Consider the following 24,377-nt stretch of genomic DNA (forward strand, 5'->3'; position numbering starts at 1 on the left):
AATCCTGAGAAAACAATTCCTTTTTCATACATCATTACTAAATAACAACCAGGTATGTAAGATTAACTTGACAAAAACTAATAAAAATAAAAAAGTTAATTTCTACTTATTTAGCGATTTATTTACAACAACAAAAAATCACAAGTACAGTTCAGCAAGGCCAGATATAAAACACCTAAAAATAATTGCTATACGAGCTATCATTTTACAAATAAANCTCATCGTTTGTTAAGTTTAGTGTATACCTCATATGCATATTTAATCATATTTGTAATTTTTTTATTTGCATATAATTTAATTAAGAGAATGAAATGGGGAGGGAGAGAGAGAGAGAGAGAGAGAGAGAGCGAGAGAGAGAGAGAGATTAAATGATTGATTAACAATTTATTTATTAAAATACACTCAAAACGTAGGTCTCGAGGACCTTCTTACACTTAACATGTAATCACAATTATAATATTTGCTTATAGTCACAACAGACATAAAATAGAAATAACAAATTATTGTTTTATTTCCATTTAGATGTGTCATTCTTGTCTGTCGTGTTGAGAGTGCCCTCACAGACAAGAATGACACATCTACACGGAAAACAAGCATTTTGAGCCCTGAAGAAGATCTCAACAAAGATCGAAAAGCTGGCATGAAAAAGAAAATGTCTTTCAGAAACCTACGCCACACCAGACCGCATCTCACAACCTCCAAATTACTAAATGAATAAAGTGAGAGTAATTTGTACGTATAAGTTACATTTTTATAAAGAGCATATTATTCTTGAGTAAAAAAATTAGATATAGATTTTTCGTAAGATCCTCAAAAACTAGAACCCCTAGAACCTTCTAAAATTGGAACATAAATTTATGATTTACAAATGAAATAAAATACCAGAGTATTAACGTTTTACAAATTATTGTAAAAGTATATAATAAAAAATAGAATAATAAATGTAATAAATAAAACTATATAAGCTGTATGATGTAATGTTAACTACGTAAATGTTAAATAAGTTAAATGCTTATTTGTACGATTCTATTCAAAGTATTTACTTAATATTCCTTAAATTTTACTTTGAATGATTTTATTATTTTTATTTGAACTATATGTATCGGTATTGAGTTTAAAAAATTTGAAGCTTTAATTTTATATGAATTATTAAGTGTTTGCTTTTTTGGATGGAGAAAGTGCGAGAGAGATAGAGGAAAAAAATAGATGGTGACAGAGAGAGGGAAAAGGAGAAAGAGTCTAAAATAGAGAAAGAGAAAAAGTGAGACAGAGTGAGAAAGAGAGGGGGAGAGAGAGAGAGAGAGAGGGAGACAGCGAGGGAGAGACAAACAGATAGTTAGATCTTTAGATAGATAAATATATAGGTAGATGGATGGATAGATAGATAGATAGATAGATAGATAGATAGATAGATAGATAGATAGATAGAGAGAGAGAGAGAGAGAGAGAGAGAGAGAGAGAGAGAGAGTGAGTAAGAAGTGTGTTCTTCAATCCCATATATGAAGGTTCAGAACTTGTGAGTGAAAGAATGAAAGAAGAATTGTGAGATAAAACAGATACATTAAGGACACACAACAAACACTATATAGGGAGAAAAAGAGGAAGAAAAAACAGAGAAAAGAAATAGTGACTATATAATGTAGTAACTTATATTTAATAGTGGAATATACTATTTTGTGACAAAAACTTCATATTAGGTTCAGAGTATTCGTTCAATAGCCGGTGTAATGAATCATTTAAATAATTTTAATACATTTTTAAACAAGTAGTCAATTGTAAATTCGGTTTTACTGTCACGCCGGAACTACCCACCCGTCCAGTATAAAAATAGAAACGTTTCACGGATCTAATCTGGCTGGCCTTCGAGGGCGAGCGAGAAAATTTTACAGGAAATTCATAAATTATTTTCCAACTCCTACGCCATAAAACGAACCTTCGTGCTTGCACGAAGCAGGCGAAATCAGAGAGAAGAGGGTTCGGTCCATTAGACTCAAGAACAACGTTGTCTTTCACAATTCCGACCAAATAAATTGGCCTAAAATTTTTATTTAAAAAAAAAAATCTATAGAACGATTTTATAAAGCATTTCCATAGTTTTAACCTACGAAGACAGCTGTTTTCATAATCTTCTTGAACATAAACAAGGAAGAAAACATGAAAAATGAACCAATTGAAAAATTCATTTAAGAGTTTGCATGTTGCTGTCAACTTTGTCTATTTTTTTTCTCCAATGGAGATGCACTTTCACGGACGAAAGCGTCGCTATGAACACCAACTCCAACGACGTATGGAGCGAAGAAATGGGAATGCTTCAAGAAGAATGGGTCTCGAATGCGATAAAAGATATTGCGTTCTTTCTCAGGTCTCACAAGTTTAACGAATACGACAGAAGGTATTTTATTTGACAACTTATTTCCTTGATAAAATAAATACGATCTTATTTCTATAATAATCATATAAAGTGAATCACAAAGTGACATTATGGAGTAGTTTCACAATAAAAAGTTTGATGTTTTGCATTAATGCAGTTTTTAGTATTGTAACTTGTAACAAAGTTTGATTTGTAGAAATATTTATTAATACTTCATGGTATATACTTCACACAAAGTTAAGAACCTTGCTCGTCAAAAATAAATCATCAAGCTATGATAGCAACGATTGTTTTCCACTCAAAAATTGTATCACGCAAACTATTTTTATTATTTTGCGCATTCCGTTGATCGAATTAAAAGTTAGGCAGAATAGTACAAAAATTTTAATTGGATATGCTATGACTTATTTTCGTTCGCAAAATATGATCAGAAGTTTTATTGACTAAGAGGGTACGAGTTATCGTTAATAATTGGTTAGCGAGAGAAAGAAAAATTTAATAAATTATTCGGTGCGCGTGTTATGGTAACAAATAAAAAGACAATGACGGAGTGAGAAACTAGAGCGAACGTAAAAGAAAATAAGGGAGAGAGAAAGAAAAAGCTGCTAAAGAGAGAGATCAAAAGAGAGAGAGAGAAAGAGAGAGTGAGAGAATGAGAGAGAAAAGAAAAGTATATACAAAATGAGCATTTATTCATAATAATTCAAAGGAGGATGATAGACAATGATGAAAATAATTGGCAAGAGAAATTAATAAAAATACGATATCGATGAAAAAGGAGAGACTGAGTAAAAAATGTGTACGTATAAATATATATTTGATGGCAATCATCTCAAAGTGAGTTCTGAAAAAATGAACACCTTTTGTAGCCAATAGCCTGTAGAGAAATCAGCAATTAATACATAAATCAGCTATAAACAGTAATAAATAAATAATAATAATTAATAAAAAATTTATGAATATTTAATAAATAAATTTTCTAATATTTCATTTTGTCAGATAACTTAGTCTTCCTTTATCCATCAGAAAGCTAGTGTATAATAATAATAAGTGATTGAATTGATTGATTATTGTTTTATTGACAGACTCAGCAATTTGGTCAATTTCGAAGAAGACTAAGATTAAATAATAAAAGAATATTAAAGAGTCTGTGTGTGTGAAAAAGAAAGAGTGACAAATTGAGAAAAATGAAAAAAAAGAAGTAGCCATAAATATTAAAAATAAATTATATAAAAAGAGAGAAATAATGAGAGTAAGTAGTGCATAATGGAACATATTCTTTTGTGATAAAAACTACATATTTTTATATAGAAAGATAGAGATAAATATAAAAAATTATTAATTATTACAATTAATTCATCTTTAAGTAAGGTAAATACGACCTCCAAATAATCATCGAGTAACGGTCACTAAACACCGCACACTTATTAATTTAATTTATGCTTTATTAAATTTTAGAGTAAATATTTCAAATATTGCTAAAGTCAATTATCAAAAAATGTATACTAATTAGAATAATTTAAAGCTTTTCAATTAATTAATATTTAAGTAAAGTATTGGTCGAGATAAACAGGTCAGTGTCACGAGCGGGATTCGAACCGACGACCTTCGGCTAGATTAGCCTCTGCTCTACCACTTGAGCTATCGTGACTTCGATCCATTCGGACACTAACTTCCCATCTCATCCCCACCTTTCGAATTTTCCCTCCTTTTTGTCATTTATCGAAAATTCGAAAGGTGTGGATAGCTCAAGTGGTAGAGCAACGGCGTATTTAGACGAAGGTTGTGCGTTCCAATCTCGTTCGTGATGCTGCTTTTTTTTATATCAACCAATACCTTAATTAAAGATTAATTAATTGAAAAGAGTTTATTTGGTCTATCGGACCACAAAACCTAATGAATTTAATTATTATTTATATTTAATTTATTCAACAAAAAAAAAGATTACAAAAGAAGAAAGAAGTATATATAGTATGTAATAATAATAAGCGAGAGAGAGAATAAAAAGAGAGAAATATTGAGAAAAAGTGATAAATAATGGAACGTATTCTTTTGTGATAAAAACTATATATTTTTGTTTAAAGAGATAGAGATAAAAAAAATATTATTTATATTTAAATTATTCAAAAAAGAAAGATTAGAAATGAAGAAATAAGTGAGTGGGAGAATAAGAAGAGTGATGTTGAATGAGAGCAGTGGGTGTATAGTGGAATATATTCTTTTGTGATAAAAACTACATATTTGAGTAGGATTTTGAAGAAAAAGGCACATAATAATTATGGTTTTTAATAATGATTATTCAGAAATCGTGAGATACGGTCTGGTGTGACGTAGGTTTCAGAAAAACATTTTCTTTATCGTGCCGCAGATGAAAAGAAATTGTTTTTCTGCAAACTACGTCACACTAGACCGCATCTCACGATTTCTCAATAATCATCGACTAACCGTCACTAATCACCAGACGTTTTTAATAGTTTTGATTAAATCGTAATGTAAAATCAATGTTGTGACGAAGTATTCTAAATTATTGACTAGAAAAACTATGTTTTTGTTTTTTTGTCTAACATACCATGGATGAATACTTCAATTATTGAGAACATGAGTAACGCTATAAATTTAGAATGGAATTGACATTTTAATTCTTAAAAAAGTTCGATTAGCAGATCTTAGAAATGTTGACCAATTTTCTGTTTATTTTAGGAATCAATGGTTCATTATATTTTTTGTTAAAGCTGATTTAAATGTATAGGTATGTCGATGCGTTATGACAACAAACATATTTTCTTTTAGAAAAAAAATTTAGTTAATAATTTATATATATTTAGCGTTCATCATTGATCATATTAATTATTTCAAATAATTATTCTTTTGATCTAAGGTCTTCGTTGAGATGAAAGAGTCACTGTCATGTGCAGTTCAACTGAATTATTTAGTTATGATTGTCTGTAATGATAGGTAAATTTTCTTGTCGTAAACTTTTCAAAAATGATGTTCGTTTAGTATCAGATAAAGTAATATTTATTAACTAAGTAAATGCATAAGTAGTTCATAACAAATTGCAATTCCATAAAGACGTCCAATTAAAACTTCAAGGACTCTAGTTAAAACTTTGGTTACAAGGAAACTCGGCAGACATGGGCTCACTAGTTGTCCAAGTTTAATGTCAAATGTAATTTACATACTACATACATGTATTCGGTTATATTTTAGATTTCAAACGCAATCGAATCAGGTGTACGTATACTCGGCCAAATTTCCAGAACCTCCGCTGAAAAACATGCACTGGGAAGTGCACAGAAGTTGTTCGAAAGGATTTACGGAATGCATCAGGTATCTGATGAAAGTTGTGAAGAAAACAAACCTCCAAGTAAGACAAAATTAAATGTTGTGCCTCTTTTGTAGCTAGTGATATGTATTATATAGAATATTAACTTTCATAATTGAGTTAATATTCTTATTCAATGTTTAATGTACGTCTGAGGATACAACGGCTAATCCGAATTTCCGCCCAGGCGAAGGATTGTAATGCAATAACATGCCGACGTTGTAAATCTCCCTCAACTATTCGTCGACGTTCTCTCGTAATGTAATATCTAGAAGTCCAATTCAGTTGTCAAATGGAAAGGAAAGATATTAATGGTGGCCGCCGGGAGGACGTCCTCGGAGTGCGATTCCTCCTTTTATATCATTCCTTCCAATAAATGTACCCCTCATTCCATGCAAGCAAGGAGGAGAGATCCCTCGCTCTCTGTACCATCCCGCTGATTTATCGCCACTGTTTTACTTCGGGGCTTTTACGGTTTAAATTCACCTGGCGTTAATTCTAATTTTGGAAAAGGTATAAAACCGATTTGACACAAAAGGAATCACTTATTGATCTGGATTTTTTATTTATATTTTTATATTTTTTTTTACAACCGCACTCTAAATACGTAACAAGAAAATATGTTGGAACAACGAGTATATTGTGTGAATGTACTCAGAAAGTACCTTTGCATGGACGCACAAAAAGATGTGTAAAGCCGGGGACACTTTCCCGATGCAACGCTATGCGACGCTACCCGACGCCTTGTCTCGTTTTGGTAGGGTGTGCACATCTATGCGAGGTCAAGCGCACGTCACGTACAAGTAACACAGCGTGTATCACAAAGCATTATCACAATCGCAACGCCTCTTTTGTTCATAATACGTTATTTTGAGCAAAACCTTGTAACAAATTGTTAGTTAAATTTTATGAGCACAACCACGTAATAAACTGTTTGTTAAACTTAATTTTTTTAAATAAAGTGATTCCGGTATTTTGATATATTTTCTTCTTAACCATCATAATTAAATAATTTTTATGAAAATTTATGAACTTTTGATCTCGTTTAATTTGGCTTACATTAAAACAGGAATGTTGTAATTGATATAATGACAAAATTATATATACTTAGTTTGAGATAAACTACAAAAAATGTGAGTGTCCTGTTCTGAAGCTACTCGAGAAAAATTATGTAAATTTATGAGCAAAACCATGAAAAAAATTGTTAGTTAAATTGTAAGTGCAAAAATGTGTAATAAATTGTTAGTTAAATTCATTATATCAAAAAATGGTATTCCGGTGTTTTGTTCAATTTTCAACCAAACTTATTCAGAAATCGTGAGATGCGGTCTCTGATTGATTTCTGATTGATTAACGGATTAAGATTTCTGAAAAATTATCGATTAACGGTCACTAATCACCACACATATTTCAACCAAACTATTAATTTGAAAAAAAAAACTAATGAATTTTTGATCACGCTAAATTTGCTTTATATTAAAATAAGTATGCTTTAATTAATACTTTATAATAAATAACAATAATGCATATAGTTTGAAATAAAAATATGAGTGTCCGGTTCGTTTGTCTTCGGCTGCACTCGATCCGACCCGGCGAAAATCTGGACAATGGGGATCGCATAGTGTTCAGTAGGGTAGCGTTGCGTGGCAAAGGGCAGATGTGCACGGGGGTAATACAATCTTATGGAAAATTGGACTTTGGATTTGCGTCGCTGTTCACCAACAAAGTGTAGCTAGCTGGGCAACTAGGACTATTATAAAGAAAGCTCTAGAAAATAAAAATATATGTCAGCTTTATTCATAAACGTATCGTATGCCTTTGACGAGGTTTGGCACAAAGGTTTAATACATGAACTTGAAAAAAAAAACGCAAAACAATATGTTGGATTTTTGACATTTCACATTTTGGAAAGATTTTTCCAAGTTAAAAAAACGAATAGTCTGATTTCATTGAAATCAAGGCTGACGTAGCCTTACGTATCAAGGTAGTGTCTTAGGCCTCGTGCAGTACTTTTATACAAATGAAATATGGAAAGCATAACGTCGCAACTTTTGCCTCACACGAATTCATGCAACGTGCATGCATCCACGAACCGGGTGCAAATGATAGCCATCAGCAACCATGGAAAGATACATGGAATGTTAATAAATGCCAAGAAATCCTTATATATAAAATTCGCTAATTTCGTGGTCCGCTTGACCAATTAATGTATTACAATTAATTAAGGTTTTTAGGTGAGATAAAAAAGTCAATGGCACGAGCGGGATTCGAACCCACTATCTTCGGCAAGATACGCCGCTGCTCTACCACTTGAGCTATCGTGACCTCGTTGAAAATAGGCAAAAAGAAGGGAAAATTCAAAAGGTGGGGTTGAGATGGGAAGTTAGTGTCCGAATGGATCGAGGTCACGATAGCTCAAGTGGTAGAGGAGCGGCGTATCTAGCCCGAGATCGTGGGGTCGAATACCGCTCGTGCCATTGACTTTTTTATCTCACCTAAAAACCATAATTAATTCTTAAATGTAAATTCACTAATTTCGTGGTCCGCTTGACCAATTAATATATTACAATTAATTAAGGTTTCTAGTTGAGATAAAAAAGTCAGTGGCACAAACGGGATTGGCAAAAAAAAGGTGAATGGCAAAAAGGGGGGAAAACTCAAAAGGTGGGGTTGAGATAGGAAGTTGGTGTCCGAGTGGATCGAGGTCACGATAGCTCAAGTGGTAGAGCAGCGGCGTATCTAGCCCGAGATCGTGGGTTCGAATCCCGCTCATGACACTGACTTTTTAACTCAACTAAAAATCTTAATCCATATGATCAAGGTTGTTTCGCTTAAAATAGGACTTACAGCCACGAGACGTACATTTCCACCGTGCCACTTCATCGTCAAGATTTTCATGGAAAGAAGTGAAATTTTCAATCACCAACACAAACGATTAAAACATTCTTTTACTATTTCCATGCATTAACACGAAATGAACGAAACCGCACGTTGCCGCACAAATACCATACCGTGACAACCGAGTGGGAACTGTCGTTTTGAGAAATCAGGGAGGGAAATTTGGGAATTTCGAAACAAAGGGCTTGAGCCGTTCCTTTACCGGTTTTTCTAAAAACTTGATTCCTTGGTTTGTAAAACTAAGAAGGTTGGGTTTGTTTGGTTTTATGAATAATTTTTATTTAAGAGAATTTCCCTTGGGTGGATAAGTGGGTAGTGTATAGGACAGGGTTAAAGGGATATGTTATGAAAATTTTTGCTCTTTTAGAGAATGTTTGGGTAATTGTAGGAATAATCATGACATAACCAAAACTTTTCAATTTCCAGAGATTTGACATATTTATTTTGCCTCAGCGGAAGTTTTTTTTCGGTTTAAGAGGACGTTTTTGGTTATAGGATTTATGGTGAGTTTTATGAAATTTCGTGTAACTGGAGCGGATTATATCTGAAACAAAAAGATTATTTAGGGCTGTATAATTAGTTTCGTTTGACAGTTTTTTTAATGGGAAACAGGATGAAAATGCGAAAAAGATTAAGTTTTGACTTGGTTAAAAATTCAACAGGTTTTTCTCCATTTAATATAGTTAAGGAATAGGAATTAACAAAATTATTTCCCATTGCTTTGGGTAAAACTAGAGTTCAGTAAAAACGTAGTAATATATTTCTATAGTCTCTAAAAGTTTATTCTTTTTTAAGGTAGTCTTTGGCGAAAATCAAACGATGAGAAAAGGCTGAATTAGATTTCTGTATGGACGGTGTGGTATATAACAATAGTCAATTCAAGGGTAGTTAGGCTTTTGTTGCCGGCTTTTTGAACTGTCTATTCAAGTGAGCGACTCCTCCATATAAAAGCATAACAAGGGCATAGAAGCGTGACTTCCGATCTCGCAGTTTACCTTTTTTCAGGTCATACGGAGAATCTTGTTTCATCCCGTACAAAGGATCACGGGTCGTTATTCGTAATATGCAGTTGGTCGAATGGGTTACGGATTGTACGGACGACGAAGGTGAGTTCCCGATTCCTTCAATTTTAGATTTTTCAATAAGAAACGTGATGCCGTCCTGGTTTTTGTCCCTTCTTGCAAAAGCAACAATCGAGGGCAATTTTTTTCACTACTTTTGAATACAAATTATGTAAATTTATTCCTTTTAGTTGTCCACTCGTTTTAAGTTCGATTTATGCTTCGGAAAATACTTTTATTTTAAAGACGATTCGTTTACATATATTTACAAAATTTCGTCTTTAGAAAAAAAACTAACTAGCTACTTACGTTTTTATGAAAGAACAAAATCAGGAATTCCCTTAGGCTGAAAGTTTTAGAATAAAATTTCTGGAATTTTTTGTTGTCTCTGACACTTAACTTCTCCACATGCAAAGGCCACCCTTAATAGACAAGGGGAGGAGTCAGAAATTTCAGGGTGACGTTGATCTCGAACCCGGGACCGCGGGGTCTATAAGATTACCTTACCCACCCGATCGCGCCTAAACTCCAATAAAAAGAACTTTTACTAAGCTTAAGAAAACTCTCGGACCTCCCGTCAAATCCAGATACACTTAGCCAAATAGAGGTTTAAATAGTATAAAGTTATAATACACCACTATAGGAATTGAACTAAAGGGGCAATTAAATTTCATCAGTGCCAATTTTTAAAATACAAGAAATACTCAATAAGACGGGATTTAAAAAAAAAGGACTCCGAGTGAACAGATAGAGCGATGAAGGGATTTCTATTAGTTTGAGACCCTGGGGTGTTCTGCAATTACAAAATGACAGCGTCTGATAGCAAAAGAGCACTAAATAGGGAATGGCTTAGCAACTGGCAGGATTTATATAATGAGTCCCCGGCGTACACCTGTATAAGTGTAGGTTCCCCGTGGTGCCCCCACCATGGTTTCAGGGGTATCGGGCTTCTCGACATTTCTTCTTGGTAATCGTACCTTTCCGGATTAACCATGGATTGTGGGGCGCACATAAATTTAAGATCGGTTTGAGGGAAACTCCAAACTGCGCGACGTGCGAAACTGTGGAGGATCTCAATCATATCATAATGGAATGTCCGGAATATGAAAAAGAAAGAAAATTGTTTTTGGAAAGGATTTACTCCTTGAAGGACATCGGTAGACCCTTTAATCTGGAATCCCTGATTTCCGAAGAAAGAGACGATGTATATTGGTCACTGTACCACTATATTACAGAGTGTGGAATAGAGGTCTTATTCGTTGGTAGACTTTGGTGCGGGGCCGGCGGTCGGGAGGGATGCAGGGCGCGTTAGCCCCTGTCTCTCGAGGACTTGGACTTTTCCATATTAGGTTTTTTTATGTACATGGTTTTTATCCACGTCCTCCAGTGAGGAAACAGGAAAAAAAATCATCTCTCCCCTCCCGTCGGGGCCGTTCTTGGTGGCGGGGTGGTGCGCTCGTCTTCGTTTCCCGGGTTCCGGTTTTGTGCTGCTGGTATCACCATTCAACCAATACTAGGGTCATGGGTAATGGGGACTCCCCAAACCCCCCCCCAAAAAAAAAATCATAATAAAAATAAAAAATAAGTTTGAGACCCAGATGAGGAAGTAACGACTGAAAGCAGTAATTCTGTGTTTACGAGCTTAGGAAGATTTAGGTCAAAAGGGCCTGAACGAGTTAGACGGGAGAATTAGACGGAATCTAATAGTTAACAGATCGTACAAGTATGGTGGGGAATGGTAAGTTAGAATCAGATAGAGAAAGAAGCCAAGGAAGTATTGCTTGCAGTGTGAAAGTTATGACCATTTTAAGTCTGCGTACAGATCAGTCACGTAGGCACTTTTTGTGGATTCAAAGATATCACGTACAAACCCATTCTTTAGATTTTTATGCTTGTCGTCCTACAGTGAGTCAGACAACACTTCCGTAATCAAAGTGGGGGACAACAAGAGACGAAATTAAGAGTGTACTCGTTATAAAATACAGAAGGAAAGAGGACTGGAAGGGAATTTAAGGGAGAAGTAGGTCTTCGAGGATGCTTGGTAATGGACGATTCCCAAGGTTCTTGGCATTACCCTAACCACGACGGGATGGTTGGTAATAAATGGAGAAGAAAATTCATATTTGGATTGCGTTAGGCTAAGGGTACTCAAGTTTCGCTCAGAACCTGTGTATAGGGGGGAACCACATAGAGGGCGCTACGCAGGTCAGTTGCAACAGCCTTGCGGTTTTTACAGTCAACATAGCTCAACGAATGACGCACTTGATGGCAAATACAAAGCTGTACTCTTGTCTGAGGCTAAATGGGGTCAAGAAAGCCGTTCAGCCCTGCAAACCAAAAATTTTTAGCTTTGTCATTAATGACGGCCAAAATTATGCCCCTTCGTTTTTGCTATCCACGGACCCAACAATTCTTTTTCACCCTAGATATTAAACCCCAATGCCAGAGAGACAGATTTGTTAATTTCAGAGCCGGAATCGTTGCACGATAGGATCGAGTTTAACATAACCTACACTGCAACGCCATTTCAGCTTCAAGCACATTTGGTGAGCTCCTTAAGCGGCCCATAGACCACAATATTTTGGGTTGTGCAATTTAATTGATCGTGTGAAAACGATATTGAAAGTTTGTGCAATACATTGCATGATTGACGAAAAGTTGTAAATATATTGTACAACCTGGAAAATATTGCAACGTCTGTTGGCATTATTGCGCAATATCAGTCAGTTTGTGAAGTACAAGTAGTAAAAAAAATTGCATAAACTTCAATATCGCCTTCAAACTGTTCAAGTTCATTGCACAAACAAAGTTTTGTACAAATTACTGAACGTTAAGCAGCAACCATCAAACTATTGTGCAATCTATATTGTGCAATAATATTGACCGTCTATGGGCCGCTTTAAGCAAACCACTTAAGCCCAATAGATCTTGTGGTATGTCACAATCTTTGAGCAGTTGGTCAATCAGTTAGTTCCTGATAAGCATTTTGTTTTTCTATAAAAGTTTTTTATCAAAATGCACAATGGGACCGATAGCATCTGCAGTTTAGAAAATTAACCAAAACTAAAGTAGCGTTTCCTAACGAAAACAGCTTATTAAAATTACTCAATATTGGCAACAATCAGGTATCGAATAAGTGGACCATGCCGATTAGTACGTAACTTGGCGTTAACGATTTCTCAATTGTCCATTTATTTTCATGGGCGCCTAGATGGTACAATAATGCATATGCTTGAGTAGACAATGAATATTCGGGTTCTGTTTTGATAATTGTTAAATATCTCCTTTCGTATTTTTGACATGTTTATTGAGAATGAGTGTATTTATTAGCGCGAATGCCTAGTGTGAGGGTGTGGTTAATAGAAAAAGAGATAAATATGAATTAGCATCGTCGGTGGCTAAATTGGCAAAACAATCTCTTAAATAACGAATAGATGGATCTGGGAGGATCTAAAAAAGAGTACACATACTGGCCATACAGGTTGACGGACACTTTGACGGAAAGCTCGCGTGCAGTCCGATATGTGGCTCGATACGTCCCACTTAATCAATTGGGGGTGTTATTCCTTCGTTCCATGTAGAGAGTGTGTAGAAATGCCACTCGATAGAATTGAACGTGTGAAGAGCAGAGATGATTCGGCTCCCTTGTTCCGCTTTTTGAAGAATGGTATATTCAACCGATAGATATCATGTTTTGTATTCACTGTTAAATGTTTTTATAAGTGTGAATATTATGTAAGTCCGTTCAATACTAAAGCCCCCATCGATCTTCTATTAATCTAGTTATGTATTCGTAAGTGGTGATGAAGTAATATCGAGCATTCTACCACCCTAATTGAGTAAATGGTATGTAAATGGGAATGAGTGTTATGTGTGTATGTGGCTTATGATAACCTAGCGGTCAACAGCCTTTGGTCCGTATTTCTCTGTGGGCCAAAGACCCTGACTGCTAAAACTTTAATGTGACATATAATGTGTGTATGTACGTTTGTGTATCTGTGCATGTACACATATGAACAGAATTTGAATTAATCAATTGACCATCATTTACTCAAACAAACAGACAGAACATCTGAAACAGGCGAGAAGCCTTTAAACCATATGTAAAATTAGATGAAGATTCGCATATTTTTTGATCTTCATATGACGCAGATGCCTCTGACGTTCTACCAACATATTAGCATAAACTACTTCGCCGGGTCTGTGGTAGATTGTGGACTATTCTAATCCCTGTAGCAAAAAATCTTTAATGACAAAATACTCAGACCATACGAGTAATCACAATTTTCTGATCCACCCAGACTTACGCTAATAAATACATTCTCTCAATAGTTAAAAAAGTGTGGTGTTTAGTGACCGTTACTTAATGATTTTTTGGAGGTCTTGAGATGCGTTCTGGTGTTACGTAGGTTTTAACAAAACATTTTCTTTATCGTGCCCACGTTCCGATCTTTAGTGAGATCTTCTTCAAAGCTCAAAGTGTTTGTTTTCCGTGTAGATGTGTCATTCTTGTGTGTATGGGCACCCTCTACACGACAGACAGGAATGACACATCTAAACGGAAAACAAACACTTTGAGCCCTGAAGATGATCTCAAGAATGGTCGAAACTTTTTTTTATTTAGAAATCGTGAGATGCGGTCTGGTGTGATGTAGGTTTCAGAAAAACATTTTCTTTATCGTGCCAACGTTTCGATCTTTATTGAGATCATCTTCANACTTCCTCTACAGAACGGTAACAAACTTTTATGTTAAAATAATTACAATTTGGAAGAGGAATAAACAAAATAATATATTAAATCTTCCTCTTCATGACGTCAAATTCTTTCTAAGCATCAACTCCAACATGGGTTTTTCAAGATAAAACTCCAAATCTGGCTCTGCATACCATTGACATCCCGTATGGCTGATTATTCGATCATCTGAGGAGAATTATCATGGATTTGGTCCTCCGATTCACGAAAAATCCTTAATGTAGCTTCCTTCTTTGTATTAATTAAAATTTTTAGTTGAGATAAAAAGTCAGTATCACGAGCGGGATTCCAACCCACGATCTTCGGCTAGATTCGCCGCGGTTCTACCACTTGAGCTATCGTGACCTCGATCCACTCGGACACTAACTTCCCATCTTAACCCCCACCTTTTTTAATTTTCCCTCCTTTTTTTCCATTTTTCAAATGTCGTGTAATCGGATTGGGTTCTCGACGATAAATGAAATGGCCTCGGAGAGCTTTAGTGAAGAGTACTTCTTTAATTATTAAAATGGCAAAAAGGAGGGAAAACACAATAAGGTGGGGTTGAGATAGGAAGTTGATGTCCGAGTGGATCGAGCTCAAGTGGTAGAGCAGCGGCGTATCAAGCCGAAGATCGTGGGTTCGAATCCCGCTCGTGCCATTAACTTTTTTCATCTCAACAAAAATCCTTAATTAATTGTAATGTATTAATTGGTCAAGCGGACCACAAAATTTGTGAATTTAAAAATATTGTTTATAAACGAGTAGGAAATGAAATATTTAAGAAAAAAGAACACAGGAAACCCATCTTGTTTTTGTTTTGTTGCGTTTCGTCGGCATTCACTTTGAACACAGAGAAAAATAATTAAGTCATGCCCAGAAGGAATAATTGATGTACAGAAGAGAGTTTTGATTAATTATAAAATGATCGCGTATAATTAAGGCTTAACATTGCCGTCCGGGTGAAAAGTTTCACCAAATTCGTTTCCCTTCTCTGTCTGCCGAAATTATTTCAAAGCACAAAACCGGTCGGAGACTCACAACAATAATGCTTTAATTACAAGTCGCTGTTGTAATTGCACTGCGTGTTGTACATAAATGCTGTTTAACGCAAAGTTTGGTATTTTATTAAATCAAAATAAAAGATGCAGTATTTAAAATATTTGTAACAAATTTTGCCGGCCATTATGCCACATTTCTGCTTCGAATTAATAATGAACAATAAGTTCACCAATTTTCGTGGTCCGTTTGACCAATTACACGACATTTGAAAAATGTCAAAAAAGAGGGAAAATTCAAAAGGTGTGGTTGAGATGGGAAGTTAGTGTCTGAGTGGATCGAGGTCACGATAGCTCAAGTGGTAGAGTAGCGGCGTATCTAGCCGAAGGGCGTGGGTTCGAATCCGGCTCGTGACAGTGACTTTTTAAACTCGACAAAAATTCTTAATTAATTGAATAAACAATAAGCTTCCCACCTCTACAAATGAAACTGCATCTTCTCCTTTAGCCTGATAAAGTAATAATATAAATCATAATGTCAAACTCACGCGCGGTTGACACAAAGATACATACTTTTTGACCGCGTATCCTTCATGTAGAGAAAGGTTGCTCGATAGATCTTACCTAATTGAAAGGTGTAATTTTTTGGCTCCCTATAGAGAGCGTGTAAGAATGCCACCCGATATGAAAATCGTGCTTGCTCAATTGATGTGGTGGGACCTAGAAACATTTCTAGATAAAAATTAAAACTTGTCCCAATTTCCTATTCTATTTTATATCAATGAGGGTTGTGTAATATTAACAAACCCCTCTATTAACTTCGATTTCTTCCTACGTTTTTATTAGAAGAGTTCTCGTACCCAATTCGTGTATTTTTATTTTGTTCAACATCGTTGCATCTATTTTAGTTATTTTTTTCTCACTTCCTCACCTTTGTAATTTCATCCTCTGATTTAAATATGCAAATTATGGTGATAATGAATGTAATATTTTTTAGTTCAGTATATTTTAATACCTAATTGAAAGGTTTAATTCTTTGGCTCCCTATCGAGAACGTGAGGAATGCCACCCGATATGACAATCTTGCTTGCCCAATTGATTTGGTGGGGCCTAGAAACATTTCTAGAACAAAATTTAACTATACTATCTGTCCCCATTTCCTATTTTATTTTATATCAATCAGGATTGTATAATATTAACTAACCATCTCACGATCTCGAAATAATCATAGTTAAAAAGAATTATTGTGTATTGCTAAAACAAAGAATATTCCATAGTTTCTATCAAGTTACAATCCGTGTAGAATTTCTTGTTTATAATTTATCGGATAAACCTTCCATTTCATCATTTCGACTTCCTCAGTTCGCGTGCCCACGGGCTCTCTTTACTGCAAATATATGTTAATTTATACTATTAAACATCATTCGAAGAATAATACTATCTCGGAAAAGAGGAAGCTATTGTCTGATAGGCTGGGATCGATTTAGTGTCCCGCGCTTCCAGAACATTTATTCACTCCGCTGACCCCTCGGCTCTCGAGAAAATCAACTTAATTAGGTACGGAGCACTTGATTTTTATCAGCGAATCAACTTTATACATTTATATCGTCCCCTTTTGGAGTTCGTCGATATCAAACGCCCGGCCGAGCGGAGAAATCAGTTCAAAGAGCAATTTTTTATTTGTCAAAAACAATTCATATAATCAAAAAATTGAATTTCAAAGTTAAAACAATTTGAAAATATAAAACTGTTTATAATACAAATTTTAAGTAATTATTCAAAATTAACTTCTTAGTTCATGCGTTCCGAGCTTTCACAGTAACAAACAGTATTGATCAATGCGATGATCATTTGGTTGGGCTTTAAATTCATGAAATGTACGTTTCATCAAACGGCACAGTTTTGAATTATCGATTAACAAATAATTACCTATCCTGAAAGGTTTTAATCTCCATAATAGCAATCTCCTTCTAATTTCTGAATGATGATAGCCTAACTAGTCGAACAGCGTTCATTATTCCTATCAATCAATAGCCAATTATGTATAAATCGTTTTTGTTTTATTTTTAAAGTGGATGTCTTGGCATACGAATTACAGTGGTATTTTATGAACGAAAACTACCGTACTCTTACAGATTTAAATTAAATTTTCGAAACTTCCTCTACAGAACGGTAACAAACTTTTATGTTAAAATAATTACAATTTGGAAGAGGAATAAACAAAATAATATATTAAATCTTCCTCTTCATGACGTCAAATTCTTTCTAAGCATCAACTCCAACATGGGTTTTTCAAGATAAAACTCCAAATCTGGCTCTGCATACCATTGACATCCCGTATGGCTGATTATTCGATCATCTGAGGAGAATTATCATGGATTTGGTCCTCCGATTCACGAAAAATCCTTAATGTAGCTTCCTTCTTTGTATTAATTAAAATTTTTAGTTGAGATAAAAAGTCAGTATCACGAGCGGGATTCCAACCCACGATCTTCGGCTAGATTCGCCGCGGTTCTACCACTTGAGCTATCGTGACCTCGATCCACTCGGACACTAACTTCCCATCTTAACCCCCACCTTTTTTAATTTTCCCTCCTTTTTTTCCATTTTTCAAATGTCGTGTAATCGGATTGGGTTCTCGACGATAAATGAAATGGCCTCGGAGAGCTTTAGTGAAGAGTACTTCTTTAATTATTAAAATGGCAAAAAGGAGGGAAAACACAATAAGGTGGGGTTGAGATAGGAAGTTGATGTCCGAGTGGATCGAGCTCAAGTGGTAGAGCAGCGGCGTATCAAGCCGAAGATCGTGGGTTCGAATCCCGCTCGTGCCATTAACTTTTTTANCGTAGCATCGGGTAAGTGTGTTCCAGGTTTAATGCATTTTAAAAAGTTTGTACCTTTTAGTTATATTCTGGCTAATGGTTAAGAAAATTTTTGGCAACTGTACTAAGATGAGATTTATGTGAACATAACATCCTACTAAATTCACTAGTTTTCGTGGTACGCTTGACCAATTAATATCATTCAATTAATTAAGGTTTTTAGTTGAGATAAAAAAGTCCACTCGGGCACTAACTTCCCATCTCAATCCCACCTTTGGAATTTTCCCGCCTTTTTGCCGTGTAAAAACCTGTATTAATTGATCAAGCGGACCACGAAAACTAGTGAATTTAATGGGTTAAAATGAACTATACTTAACTAAAGCCATTTCATTTGTCGCCGAGAATCAAATAGATTACACTACAGTTGAAAAATGGCAAAAAGGAGGGAAAATTCAAAAGGTGGGGTTGCGATGGGAAGTTGGGGGTCCGAATGGATCGAAGTCACGATAGCTCAAGTGGTAGAGTAGCGTCGAATCAAGCCGAAGGTCGTGAGTTCGAAAGCCGCTCGTGACACTGATTTTTTTATCTCAACTAAAAACCTTACTTAATTGAATAACATCCTAAGCTAGACCACGAATGTCTTTTTTCCTGTATATTTTATATAGTTTACAAAACTTTTTAAAGTCATTGTACGTAAATTAATTACACGGAGCGAATTGAAAGCTGAAAGACTTGTTGAAGCTGTTGTGAGTTACGAGAGATTTACGCAAAGTTGAATAAAATCCTAGTGATTTAAAAGGCAAAAAGGAGATTTAGGCTTAACCTCAGACGAGGGCACCCGAAATGGGCGTAAACAAGGGCTCGTATTCGCCGAGTTAACATGAGAAGAGCACTTGTTTGCGTCCGGTTAATAACCCTCGCAATCCGACGCCCTTTCAATTTGGGCCCGGACGTATGTACGTCTTGATTTTCACGATAACAAAATCCCCTTTTTCCTTGATAGCAACAACAGAGAAAACGGCCTTGTATAAGGTTTGAAAGGAGTTGAGACGAAAAATAAAATCACTCACGAGTTTGTATAAAAAGCTTTCAACACGCTGACCGGGACGTCTCCGCTCACGAAGAGTGTATCAACATCCACCCGGCAAACATTTTGAGACGTGCAGGCGACGTTGTTTGGACTGGAAATTCAAAATAAACGCTGTCCGTAACGCATTTTCCATTAACAAGTTGTCGGCTTATGTGCTCACGGACCGTTGGTACTTCCTGCCACAATCCCGTGTCAACGGAATCTAAAACCCGTAAAAATTGTTGCTTCTCATTTTTTGCTACTTAAGTTCGAAGGAAAGCATTTTCAAAAGCATTATTTTTTCTTTCCCTGATCCCCATTTTAACTTCTAAAAATGTTAAAAAATTCCCACGTTATGAAAGAATCCGCATAAGATAAGACAGCCAAGAAGCCAAAAGCACTAAGACGTAAAAATGTTTATTGGATGTTAAGACCCAATGGAGTTCTGGGTAATGAAAAATTAAACATTCAATTGATCGGAAAAAACACATAAAAAACAACCAGGACCTGCAATTTGAAAAATGATACAACTCCATCCAGTAACGTGCCCACACAAAACAAAAATGAAAAATGAAAAATTTCGGAGATGCCAGACGCAATAAACTTATAATTAAAGTAATTTAACTAGACCAGAACTTTATTTTAGTTTGAGAAGGTAAACCTATAGGGAGTGATAGGACTATATGCCGGTCTGAGAAACATACACAACATGAGTATATACCCAATGATGAACCAATTTTCACTTTACAAAGGAAGGAAGAAATTTTCAGCATTATTATCTTCAATGACCTTATACTCCTTAAGAGAAAAATTGATTTAATTGAACTGAACTAACGAACTAGAAAAAGTTCCATAAGCCAAAAGCCTGCAGGGCTGGAGGAATACAAAACCTCCTGCTTATTAGCGTTTCATTTTCATCATCAAAGCATTCCAAGTACAAGTTCAAAGCATCATCATCCAATCTGAAATTTAAAAAAAAAAACATAAAAATTTAACACAGCACATCTCTACTTTCTTTTCAGAAATTTAGAGGGATAATTTTGAAGTCCCTAGGAAGCCATACCACGGTAGAAAGGGTGAATTAGAATTTGAGATATTTTGAATAAATGGATGTGTGAATAGTAAGATTTGATATTTAGAAAGGAGTACCGACTAATTTTCGACGGATCTTGGATGGATGGAGTTTGAGTTCTTTTGGTGTAGTAAACTAAAGTTCAAGTCACTGAGTTCATATTTTTTGTAAATATTTTATAATTATGGAATCTAATAAAACAGCCAATGTAATTACAGTAGCATTTGCTAACTTGCAATTTTTTTTAAATATTGTACTAAATTAATTAATACTAAGTTAATCTAATGCACGTGAAAAATACCCAGATAACTTACAGTATCAGAATAAAGGACAAAATTCCAGTAAAATGAAAAGAAAAGTAATCTGATTATTTTTATTGATTGTTTTTATATAATTAATTTATTTCAACTCATCTCAAACGAATAAACAAAATTTCGAAAATGTCTGTGTGATACAGTAAAATTGTTAAGAGGAAAGAAGATTTCTGTAACAGAAAGCACAATGTGTTCAAGTAAATATTTTGAAACTTATAAAACGATTAAATATTTAATTCCCTGGTTTTAAATGTATTTTCCGTTTGTTGCTTAAGATTTAAAACCGTCGAGAAAAAAAACCTTAAATAATATTCTGTATGTTACTGTAGACGGGAGTTTGCTTAGGACTGGGTAATGAGAATTTGATGGGTAGAATGAAAAACACTACTTCCACCCCTCAATCTTTGTCAACCCTCGGTATATTTTTTGTAATTTTTTTTTATAACCTTTCCCACTTCTGGTTTAATAATTAAGGAACGCGTGAAATATTCAGCTTTAGATATCGGACTTCATAAAAGGATCGATTCTTGGTGACAAAGGAAGGTTTCGGGTCATTAGAACCGGTTTTACAAACGTGAACAGACTTGTAATGTTGTTGTTTTCGGAACAGCAACAAGTTAAAGTCAAACCGAGTTATAACTTCTACTCATAGCCGGATTATTCACCCTTACATATATCCTTTCTAAGCCTAAGATTTATTAAGCCAACCTATCCACGTGTTCGAGCACGGTTTTGACTTATTCGATTTCACAGAGGGTGAGAGACACGAGTTACGTCGTTCGTATAAACGGATGGAATAAAGACAAAGACCGAGAAAAAATCTCCGCAGCGGACGATGAATGCAAAACCTTGCGTGATATGGATTCGAAAGACACGGATCTATTTGAAGGTCCTATAGCCAAATTCAGATGGAGGACGACAGCGTCATACTACATGTGCCTGTTTACGTTGGAGGTAAGAATATGTGGCTATTTACTGAATTTCTGAATTTTTTATTTTTTATATTTGCCTCGAAACCAAATTATATTTAAATAATTAAAAAAAAATTGCATACAGCGTACAATAAAATCGACCAACTAAAATCGATCATTCTAAATATTCATTAAATTCACTAATTTCGTGGTCCGATTGACCAATTTAATTCTTTTCAATTAATTAATTTTTAATTAAGGTTTTGTTTCAGATAAAAAAAGTCAATGGCACGAGCGTGATTCGAACCCACGATCTTCGCTGCTCTACCACTTGAGCTATCGTGACCTCGATCCACTCGGACATCAGCTTCCCTTCTCAACCCCACCTTTTGTGTTTGAAAAATGGCAAAAAGGAGGGAAAACTCAAAAGGTGGGGTTGAGATAGGAAGTTGATGTCCGAGTGGATCGAGGTCACGATAGCTCAAGTGGTAGAGCAGCGGCGTATCTAGCCGAAGAATGTGGGTTCGAATCCCGCTCGTGCCATTAACTTTTTTTCATCTCAACTAAAAACCTTAATTAATTGTAATGTATTAATTGGTCAAGCGGACCACGAAATTAGAGAATTTAATGAATTAAAATGAAGTACACTTAACTAAAGCATTTGTCGTCCAGAATCCAATCCGATTACACGGCATTAGAAAAATGGCAAAAAGGAGGGAAACTTCAAAAGGTGGGGTTGAGATGGGAAGTTCGTGTCCGAGTGGATCGAGGTCACGATAGCTCAAGTGGTAGAGCAGCGGTGTATCTAGCCGAAGATCGTGGGTTCGAATCCCGCTCGGGCCATTGCCTTTTTTATCTCAACTAAAAACCTTAATTAATTGTAATAATCTAAATATTATATTAATCCTAAATATAGTCGTTTCTTTTAGCTTTACTACGTTTCCAAATACTCGGTCTTCCTTAAAAGGACAATGAGGATCTTTAGCGTCGGTATGTAGCACCTGGCCTTACCGGACTTTTTGATTCTCAAGATGTGAGATATCGCACCTCCGCTCGCGACCCGATGGGTGTTAGAGCAGCAAGCGTTGGTGTAGAAGTCGTCGAACAGAAATAGAGAAGAACCTCACTCCCCGCTTGCCCATTCCGAGTGGTCGGGTCTGCATTGTGCATCAGACCATATGCCGCGCGTAAAGGGCTACCCAAGGTGACTGAAATGCATCAGCCTGGTCTCCCTCGCACTCCCTAGATAGAGAAGGCGATTCTATCTCCCAGAGTATTGGGACTCCTCCAGCATTATAACTTCTGGATCTGCTCCGGCCGCTGTTTTGTTTAAAGTGGAATTTCTAACCATCCCCTAGAGGAGACTCCCTTCGGTAAAGGAAGCCCATGCAGGCACCACTAACCACTATTTGTTCCCATCCACCACTCCTCACACATTCGAGGGACTCCGTCAGCTTAGTCTAAGCGTCCTCAACGCTATACGCTTCGATGGTCCTATCCTTCGTATCCCGTCAGGCCGGGGGTTGAAACGAAGGTCAGACGCAAGTTTGTAGGCGGAGGTCACAGACAGAAGAACAGCCTATTCTCTCAGTTCCCGCCAGGAGCACCGCCACTAAGCCACTACGAGGCCATTCCCATGTAGCAGGTATAGACATAGAACATTTTCTTCCTAGATACCCCTCCTGCATCCAAGGATTGGAAGCGGTCTCAAGGAAGTATGCCGAAGGACATGGATTGGGAAAGGGAAGTGACCGAGGACACGACGCTCGCCTTTTCAGGTTACACGTCCCGCCTCGACCACTGTACCAACCATTGCCACAGTAGTTCCACATTATGTGGGCTATGGTTCCCCTGGGTGGATGGATAGAAGAGATGAGATGGACCTTCAAGCGCCGAACGACCGGCACACACTTCGGATCAAAGCTGTTCATTCTCAGATGTATGGGTGAATTCAGGTGGAGAGGTGGTCAGCCTCCCCCCAATGGGTAACGGGCGTCCACGAAGCTTCGCAGGCCGACATCTCGGACCAGTCCATCCCCAAAGACCAGCCGGACCAGTCAGTATTTGGTACTCCACTGAATGAACAGTTGCGTTTAGCTTTATGTTTCTTTGGGGGGAACGTCTTGGCTGAGTGAATGAATTTATCGATTTCTCTCCATTTCCCTACATATCGATTTATTTGTCTCTCTTACACTTTTATTTTTATTAATTCTTCTTTTCTGTCTGTATCTCCTTTTTCTGTGCCTTTGAGTCTTATTCATTTTATATTTATCTTTTTCTGTATGCAAAAATTTAGAACATGTATGGGTCTACTTATATATTCGTATTTCGCTCCTTCTTTTTTATCTCCCNTCTCTCTCTCTCTCTCTCTCTCTCTCTCTCTCTCTTTCTCTCCCTCCCTCCCTCCCTCTGTTTCTCACTCACTTATTCTTTAGATCATTACAATCTCTATCCCTCATTAATTTTTATTTCTTCAGCTTCCTTTCCGTTTTTTATAATATAAAATTTAATTGTACAAAATGTTATGGCTTGGTGGATCGTTCTTAAATAAAGATCGTACAAGGTTCTAAAATGGACATAAGATTGGGATAATTCTTATCGGCAAATTGTAAATAAAAGAGGGAAGTTTTCAGAAATCAAATGTTCCCTTTCGGCACCTCGGACTGAAATTGTTTTTAAATGAAAAAATCGTTTGTCTGATTAACAATCCTTTTAAAAATCAGAATAAACAGTTTGTTAAAATGTTGACTGTGTTATTTAATAAGAAATTAATAAACTTTATTTATTTTAAAATGTTTCATACG

General features: G+C 35.9%; 1 protein-coding gene across 1 annotated transcript in view; it reads left to right on the forward strand.

Moving 5' to 3' along the window:
* The first annotated feature begins 2,133 nt into the window (after nucleotides 1–2,133).
* The window catches only part of LOC106666442, a 36,275-nt gene continuing 14,031 nt past the window's right edge, over nucleotides 2,134–24,377 (forward strand). The window contains exons 1-3 of the mRNA XM_024229476.1: nucleotides 2,134–2,392; nucleotides 5,582–5,738; nucleotides 21,416–21,616. Of these exons, the coding sequence (XP_024085244.1) occupies nucleotides 2,196–2,392; nucleotides 5,582–5,738; nucleotides 21,416–21,616 (555 nt within the window). The 5' untranslated portion in view covers nucleotides 2,134–2,195. The remainder of the gene's footprint in view (nucleotides 2,393–5,581; nucleotides 5,739–21,415; nucleotides 21,617–24,377) is intronic.

The sequence above is a fragment of the Cimex lectularius genome, unplaced genomic scaffold, assembly GCF_000648675.2.
Source record: "Cimex lectularius strain Harlan isolate CLEC.00 unplaced genomic scaffold, Clec_2.1 scaffold196, whole genome shotgun sequence".
NCBI classification, from domain to species: domain Eukaryota; kingdom Metazoa; phylum Arthropoda; class Insecta; order Hemiptera; family Cimicidae; genus Cimex; species Cimex lectularius.